The sequence below is a fragment of the Parasteatoda tepidariorum genome, chromosome 9 (assembly GCF_043381705.1).
Source record: "Parasteatoda tepidariorum isolate YZ-2023 chromosome 9, CAS_Ptep_4.0, whole genome shotgun sequence".
NCBI lineage: Eukaryota > Metazoa > Arthropoda > Arachnida > Araneae > Theridiidae > Parasteatoda > Parasteatoda tepidariorum.
In genome coordinates, this window is record NC_092212.1 from 13,243,345 (window position 1) to 13,252,537 (window position 9,193).

Below are 9,193 nucleotides of genomic sequence, written 5' to 3' on the forward strand. Positions count from 1 at the left end.
AAAATGAAATTTTTGCAATTTTATTTCAGGTTTTTTTTTTCTCGTCCTGTCGGTTAAGTTTCTAATTATTAGTTTATCATTTCTAATTTTTATAAAGAACAGCAGTGCTTGGATAAGGAAAACAAACTGTCAGGTTTTTAGGCACTAAGTTGTACTTAGGAAAAGACCGCTGATTCAGTTAATTTTTTCATCTTAAGGCTGCTAATGTTAAATCTGCTGATGATTTTATTCGTACAACAAAATCAGAGTTGCTAATTTTCAGAAAAGACAAACTACTGGTAGTACGAACATTTATTTTTAATGAAGGAATTATTCTCAAGTAGCTTTATTTATTAACAGATGTAATCTAAATCTGTTTTTCCCAAATGGTGTTCCGCAGAACCATAGTATTCCGTGGAAGAGTTCTACTATTTAGTACTTTTTATAAATAATGATGAGTTTTTAAACCATCGATTATACTTAGATGCTACCTATGATTCATAATTTGTGTGATCCTTTGGTTGTCTTTGTAAAATTATTTCGGGAAAAATGCCATTTTTTAAAAAGAAGCGTAATATTTCTTATAACAAAATATTGTATAATTATGAAAGGAACAAGCATTTATAAAATATAGCATTAGTATTTCCTATCGCGTTTTTTGAATCAAAACAACAAAATAAAATAGCTACATACTTTAATAAAGAAATATGCCTTCCTAATAACCATTTTCAATGTCTTGAGCAATTCTTTTAAAATTTTCACTTCAGAGTACTATAATTCGGCTTATTTTATTCATTTTCAGCTTAATTCCTAAACTAGATACAGCACGAGTGCTACAAATTTAATTGCCTGACATAAAACCTAATTTAAGATTATGAACAATGAAAACAATGAAATATTTTACTCCTCTGATCGCTGAAAAAAATTAGGAGCTGCTGCTCTGTCTTTCTTGTGGACTTGGACTAAATTATTCATTGAATTACGAAAATTTTCCGCAAAAAATTTACAGTTCAGAATAAACTATTAATGAAATTTTACACTAAAGGCACGCAAACAATATTTATTAGAATAATTAAAATTTTGCGTTAATAGAATGCATGTATGATAGCATGAAACATTCAATAGAATGTTATCCATTAAACAAATAATACTTATAAAGACACTTACGACAAATCTGTTGTCTTAAAAAAAACATACATATAACAACTTTTAACGTTGTCTAAAAAGTAGTTATTCCTGAGATTGCCTATTTTTTGATTGCATTGCAACTTGTGGGTAAATTTTCAACAAGTTTGGGAACAGTGGCAACGATACGAGTGGGGGCACCACTTCCTTTTACTATTTTCTGTGGCAATGCTGTTAAAGATGCCCCGTAGAGGGGCAGTTCTTTTTTAACTGCAACACTCTCTAAAAGGAAAATCCCCCTTGGTAACATAGCATTATGGCAAGCCAAGTTATTGCTGAAAAATATTACGCCACTCTCAGGAGACAGTGTATCACTTCCGAGTCCTTTTATGTTCCGGTTTTCAGCTAACCAATGGCAGGCTTCTACGGACATACCCGGATAGTGTATTTGGCTTGTGTCTTCAGCAGTATCAGCTGTACCCAAGTATGCAGCTTGGTCATTATACTTCTCTGCCCAACCCGTTCTGATTAAGACAATAGTTCCATTGAGGCTTTGACCAGTGCCAGACTCCCACTCAAGAAAATCTTGTACGGTCACTTCAGCGTCTACATTGAGCCTTGCTCGTTCAGTGATGTCTACTACAGCTGCCGGACCATGAAACTGTGAAACGGGCATTTCATCTATGTTTATTCCATCTGGCACAACGTGGGAGGGAGCGTCCATGTGAGTACCGGAATGGGAATTCTGAGAATATATCTCGGCTTTAAACCTGGAATAGAAAAAATTATCTTAAGGATTGCTGAGCTTAAATTTTTTTAATCATCATAGTGATTTAGCGCTTTTACAAAAACATACTTAATACTACGCAAGAATCTAGTTACTCTATAGAGCTTGCGCAGAGCACATGCACAGAAATGTACGGAATACCATGTGATAGTGGTAAATCGCCCTGTATTACAATGATTATTATGTAAAAATGTAGTCGGTGTATAACAACTTAAATGTTCGCACAGTTTTTGTTACTACAATATTTTAATTTGTGATTATGCCTTACCATGTGATTTAAATCAGATTGAATTGAATTCTTGTTGGCGAAGTCACACGTATGTGTCGAACTTGATTGGCTTCTCAATCGACAAATGCCGAGATTTACCTTCAATGACGACGCTTGCAGGTATCTAATTAAAGAGTTTAGTGGAAGAATACCGAAACGACATTCTGTATTATTTAACCACAACAAGAGTTTACGGGTGCAGAGTGAGCTTAAAGCGAACCCGTAGAGTTCACTCCAGCGAATTAGAGGAAGAATGACAAGAGGAGAAGAAAGAGAAATTAAGAAACAGAAAGTAAATCTGGAAAACTTATTTGGTATATTTTTTAATAATCATCGTTGAACAGCCGGTCTAAATTTGAGTTCACAACTACCAATGTTCAACTCCGTAATCTTGAAGTTTTAAACCCAATTCAAAAAACAAGGGAACTCCTGGATCAGTACTCCCAGAGGTATTGATTTGTTATAGGAACTTGGAAGACTTAGTGACTCCGACAGATTTAAAGCGCACCATTCACCATTTAATGCGTGAGGATTCTTCGAGTAGCTGGATACGAACTCCATTCCCACGAACACGAGACCAACTACCTACCAATAAGGCTATTTGGGCCCTATTCGGCGTATTTTTTTATTCTTTATTTTATTACCGTCGTTGAACAGCTGACCCAATTTTGTGTTTACGACTACTATTGTTGAACTCCGAATTTTTGTAATTTTGAACCCAATCCAGAAGACAACTTTTTTAAAGAGCTTAAGAGCGTCCAAAGAATGCCAGTTTAGAATTCTCGTCAAAAGAAATACGCTCATATTTCGAGAGCTATAACTTTCCCTAGCCTTCCCCCCACCCGTCTACTGGTTGTGGTTGAATAATAAACATGAGACGATTTAGGGTTTCAAACTTGTTTTAGACAAATATAAGTATACAACTTAATTTTTTTTAACTGTCAGGTCATTAACCCCTTAACGGACAGATTGTTTGGGAAAAAAACTGGCCAAAAAAAAAAAAAATTTTTTTTTAATGTAAAAAAACACATTTTAGAACATTGTCTTTTCTTTTGTTCCGTAGAAAAATGCTATATTAAAAGACGTCAACTGCTCCGAACACGCCAATAAAGTTAACAAAACGGTAAATAACTGCTTGGTAACTGTTTCAAATATAAAGTGGTGAATTATTTAGAAATATTGGTGGATAAAAATCTACTAAATTGAATTTATTAAACCAAGAACCACAATTGATAAACTACCGCTTTAAAATATATATTTGCCGTCTGGTGCAAGTTGGCATCTCTGTATATTTTATTCTTGAATAAATAAGTGTTATAGCTTACAATCCTATGTAAATGATAAATATCAATAAAACGATTTTTTTCTTCTTAGCTTTCACATTGTTATTTTCAATTCTGGGTTATATTCGAGTGTGAAAAATTATAGCAGCATGAAATACAACGCCGCTCGAATTATCTCGAGTGCTCACAGTTTTTCCTGTTTAGAGCGCCCGAATTAACTCGAGCGTACAAGTTAAGTGGTTAAATAAGAGTTCCTAGACAAAACCTTGATGTATAAAAAAGAGAAAAAAAGTGGCTAATATCAAAATTGTGACTGACATAATTCTGAAATCGATTTCTTAAATCGTGTAATGAATATGATATTTTCTACCTTTATAATTTTCACAAAATTATATTTATACTGAATTGCCTTAATCTTTTTATACTAATTGTTTACAGTGCAATTTAAACGTAATTGTTTACGCTAATCAACCAGAGATGCCAACTTGCTCCGCACAGCGAATAAATGTTTTCAAGTGGTAGTTTAACAATTGTGATTCTTGATTTAATAAATTCAATTTAGTCGATTTTATCCACCACTATTTCTAAATAATTCGTAGGCTTATATAACTCACAACTTTGCAGTAGTCGTATCATGTTGTACTTTTTTAAAAGTCAAGCAATAATAGTCAAATATTTGCGAAATTTTCTTTGTTGTTATTTACAGTTTTCTTTAAAAATTATTATGGCGTGTCCGGAGCAGTTAGCATCTCTGATCAACCTTCGCCGTCCTGGTTCCGGATTATGTACGTAATGGTTTCGGACTGTGAGCCTCCCTCCGCCTTCCAATATAAAATACTTATTAGTTCTATTGGTAATTATGAAGGAAACATATCACCAAATAATATTCTTATTGTATTCTACTGAAATTTTGAGTTTCTATTGTCATTGGTAATTTTTTTAGTTTCGCATGACGAATATACGCATGACACGCATATGAATCTTAATAGAAAATCCCCAATAAATAAATTGTGTCATTTAGTTCAATAATTTAGGCGAAAATCTAACTGTGAACTCCAGCAGAAAATGATTGACCTGTAAAATATCAGGGTTCCAGCGGTCCTTGAAAAATTTAAAAAGTGGTAGCAAATTTAGGGTGGAGCTACAATATACTTTTATATTTTAATATACTTTTTCATCGTAAAGTGCAGAAATTTTCGTGCATATATATATTTTTTAGAAAACAATTTTTAGTGGTGGCTACACAGAAATAAAAATGTCAAAATTTCTTTTATTTTTATTACCACTTTTTAAAATTCTCAAGGACCGTGGGAACCCTGAATATTTTGTCCCAGCAAGGTCTAACGACGGTGCTGGAATAATTTCGTAATTCTCGAATGAAAAGTAAATTTAAGTATTTTTCTATCGTCTTGAAAAAAAAAATCTTTGCTGAAATTCGTTTGCTTTTTTCCAGGTCGTGGGAACCCTGTTGGATCTTTCTTTTCATCTTATATGTTGTTTAACAACCTCACCGACTGCTGATGTTTATTTCTGGATGAAGGCCCAGATTTAAAATCAGACTAAGTTTAAATTACACGAAATTTTCTAGCGTTGACTACCACTTTAGTTTTTAAAGTATGACAATTGCTCGATTCCAGATCAATATGTACATATTTACATTAACATTATTAATAAATTCTAATGACGTTAACATTCTGCAAGAAAAATTCCATGAATGAAACAATTGAGCTACCAGTCCTAATCTTTTCGAAAAGACTTCACTGGAACGATGGCACTTAATTCATTGGCTTACGGCTTATGACCTTTAGAAATTTAAAACTTTTATTTCTCTAAATATTCAGCTGTTTTTAGCTACCACTTATCGTTAAACAAAAAATAGATAAAGTATGCCTCTTCCTATCTTGTCTTCTTCATGGTTATAAGAATATAATTCATTTATTTTCTTCACTCCGTCTGTAACTAAGTACAGAACAGGGGTGAAAGCGAGACGGAAAAGAAGAAAGGCTGGTAGTAAAAACTTTTCAGTTATAGCTAGTTTTCGAGAGGAGTTACCATGCCTGCCAACTCTTCCGGATTTTCTTGAAGATTTTATTTTCATATTTAAAGTGGTAGCAAATATATACTATTTTTTCGTTTATAATTTTAATTTTTAAATGATTTTGATCACCACTATTCTTACAAAAATTAAGCACATATATGAATATGCGTTACTATCATGGTAATCAACTTAAGTTTTCTCAAATACAACGTATTTGTTTGCTTAAAATTGAAGTTTTAATTCCATTTTAATATCACTGGAAAAAATTATAATGGAAAGGATGAAAAGTTAACTTATTCTTTTTAAAACTATTCAACAATATCTACTTTATCCTTGGAAAATAAGCAGTTTTACATATAGGTTAAAATTATAAAAGAAATCTTGATAGTTACAGATATTTTATTTTTCTCCAAAAAAATGCTAAAATCAAATGTCTTTCGTACCAATTTTCACACTTTTCCGTCTTGCTATAAAAGAGCTTTCAGCCATGGTACAGAAATGCCAACTTGCCAAGGACAGCAATTATGTATTTTAAAGTGGTAGTTTATCAATTGTGATTCTTGGTTTAATAAATTCAATTTTGTAGATTTTTATCCACCACCATTTCTAAGCAATTCGTAAGCTTATATAATTCATCACTTTATAGTGCTATACCTTTTAAAAAGCAAGCAAAAATAGTCAAATATTTGCAAAATTTACTTTGTAGTTATTTACCGTTATTTTAAAATAATTTTGTCTCATCCGGAGCAGTTGGCATCTCTGAATGTATGTACTAATTTTTCAATTTTGTAATTATTCCCTTCCTGTAAATATATAAATACTAATTTTTTTCGATTATGTATATATTTTATGTTATTCCTATGTTATTCGGAGTCCTCGTATTAAATAACGTTTATCCTTGTATTTTATCAATTATTATTCGGATCCTTTTTTTTCCGTATATATCTTTCATATTACTGTACTGTTTACTTATATCACTCGATCCTACATATCCTACTTCCGTTGCTTTTAGCAAATATTTTTAGATGAAGAGTCAAGTGGCGCAAGGCAGGTACCTCACTCAATACTCTCACATTATAGCTACCAGGTTAGCCTAAAATTTTAAAAAATTTTTTTTGATAAATAAAAAGCACAAACCTATTTAAGGAGATTAGAATTCGCAACTTTTTTCCAGTATATTTCTTTCTAGTTTGCTTTTGCATGTGAAAGCAATTAATATTTCCGCTTTAACACGTTCACGCCGGGTTGACCCACCGGTGGGTCACGCTAGATTGTCTCATCTTGGCAGCGCACCGGAGTAAAAACTGGTAACAATAATTTTCATTTTTTAATTTTTTTCCGGGAATAATAAAATTTCATAACTACCAATTGTTTTTAACGGATGTAATTTTTATATTGAATTGCTTCTTCACCGTGATCAATTTCCTTACAATGAATTGTTATTGTTGAGAATAGATTAACTCCTTCCGAATATTATCTAATATTGAAATAGTTCTTCTACCAGTATTTTCTCTTTTCCCGTACAAGTATTTTCACTTTTCACGGCGTGAACGTGTTAAATATATCTAATTTACAATCCAATAATGGTGACGTAACGGCAGGCACAATTTAATACCTTCATAGATTAAATAAAAAAAATTGAAATTTCTATCACTTGCTGTAATTTTATTCGCACGTAGGAAGCATCGCTGATGTCATGAATGCTGAAGTGTTGCATATGAATTTATGTATCTGAATTACATAGCTCAAAGAATATTTAACTACTTATTATATATCATATTATTATCAGAAATTTTACCGATCTTTTTATATTTCTATGTTTGTTTATTTAAATGTACTGGTGGTTAAGGTCATTTTAAATTTAATTTATAAATGCAAGTAGTAAATAGAAAGCATACATATTACTGTCATTTTAAATATAAAATTAAAATTTTGCGCAAAAGTTATCTTATTTAGACTAGTTGACGGCAACTTTGATACTTTTTGTATTACTACCTTTATTTTAGGATAGAAATCCTTTTCATTAGTTTTCTAAATCAGTTTTTAATAGCTTTTACTAACATCTACTTCTATTTTAGCTATTATTTATTTGTCTACTATAAGAACCTCAAGATATTATAATAAGTTTGCTTGAATTGTAGTTTTAGTACTATACCATACCTGCCAACTCTTCCAGATTTTCCGGAAGATTTTATTTTCAAATTTATAGTGAATTTCATTTTCAATACTCAAGTTATTCCAATTAACTTTTTAAATTATAATGATAATTATAAATGAGTTTAACCACCACTACATATAAATAATTACAATAAATATATAAAAGCATAATTATCCTAAAGCAAGCGATTTTCAACGGGATGAAAATATAAATATATTTTTGAATCAGATTGTTTTTCGTTTATTGTATTACAACCACTCTGAAAATCCATTTTCGGAAAGAGTGAAAGTTGGCAGGTATGCTATACTCATGATAAATACCACATGCCTTAACCATTTAACGGGCCATTTATTTCTAGTAAAGGTAAATTAAACTATTTTTTGAATTGAAATTGTTATAAGAATAGTAATCGATATAAGAAAGAAAAAACCCATTTAGTTTTAAAAAAAGCAATTTTTTTGGTGGTAAATATATTTAACACGACCATATATTCCTTATTGATTTTTATTCTTCCTTATTTATAAAATAAATTTTATAAATGCTACAAACTTCAAAAGGAATTATGTATTTTATAACTTTTATACGCTTTTTTAAACTAACAAATGGTTACCAATTTTATTCAAGCGCTCTTCAAGAAAGCTGAAGTTATTAACAAATGGAAAGCTAAATTAAAAGTGGTGGGAAGTATACTTCCCACGGCTTTCGAAAGGGTTAAACTCACCATAAACCACCAAAGTCATCAGAAGATGAGTTCATTAATTGATCTATCTGGAAGAATTTTCGAAATCCAGGCAACACCACAGCCGTTTCTTCAAAAGTATGCGTCAAATCAAAATAACGTACATTAGTGGGCATTGCATTTATGGATCCTACCAAACTTAGAGCGAAAACCAAAAGCGGAGACATTTTATTTTCACAACACTATTTCTCAAAACGAAATGATAGAGTTAAAACTTTTATTGAGAAAAACACATTTTGATCAAATTGTTCTAAAATAAATAATTTATATTTCCAAAGTTAATGAAAACTCTGCTCTAATCGCATAAAAGATCTCCACCAAACAATTTCTAATCTACTTGGCAATGAAAGTTTGTTATTTATGATTGATGATATTTAAACTAAACAAGCTTTCTTTCGTCAATACAGATAAGAATAGAAATCTAGAAGAAATGGAAGAATTTTTCTTTTATATAACAAAAATTATATAATTAATATAATTTTTTTTCTTCCTTTTCTTTAATGTTGCATTTAATTTTTAAAATGAAATTACTGTACTCCTAAAGTACGTATGCCTTACCTATATCAGAGATGCCAACTGCTCCTGACAAGCCAAAATAATTTTTAAAAACACGGTAAAAAACTACAAAGTAAATTTTGCAAATATTTGCTTATTTGTGTTGTTTTTTAAAAGGTTTCGCATGATGAATTATGGATAAAGTGGTGAATTATATAAGCCTACGAATCAGTTAGAAATAGTGGTGGATAAAAATCTACAAAATTGAATTTATTAAACCAAGAATCACAATTGATAAACTACCACTGTAAAATATATATT

The 9,193-nt window shown here is 30.9% G+C and overlaps 1 protein-coding gene across 1 annotated transcript; it reads right to left on the reverse strand.

Moving 5' to 3' along the window:
* Positions 1-1,023: 1,023 nt before the first annotated feature.
* Positions 1,024-8,743, reverse strand: LOC107439967 (isatin hydrolase-like). The gene is made up of 2 exons (XM_016052726.4): positions 8,360-8,743; positions 1,024-1,874 (listed from the first exon to the last, which is right to left on the reverse strand). The coding sequence occupies exons 1-2, from the start codon at positions 8,542-8,544 to the stop codon at positions 1,226-1,228; spliced, it is 834 nt and encodes a 277-aa protein (XP_015908212.2). The 5' UTR covers positions 8,545-8,743; the 3' UTR covers positions 1,024-1,225.
* Between the last annotated feature and the right edge of the window lie 450 nt (positions 8,744-9,193).

Excerpts from the sequence above, each read along its gene's own strand:
- LOC107439967 (XM_016052726.4), bottom strand. The coding sequence starts at position 8,544 with ATGTCTCCGCTTTTGGTTTTCGCTCTAAGTTTGGTAGGATCCATAAAT. Across the intron at positions 1,875-8,359 it reads GATGACTTTGGTGGTTTATG|GTTTAAAGCCGAGATATATT; the intron begins GTGAGTTTAACC and ends TTTCTATTCCAG.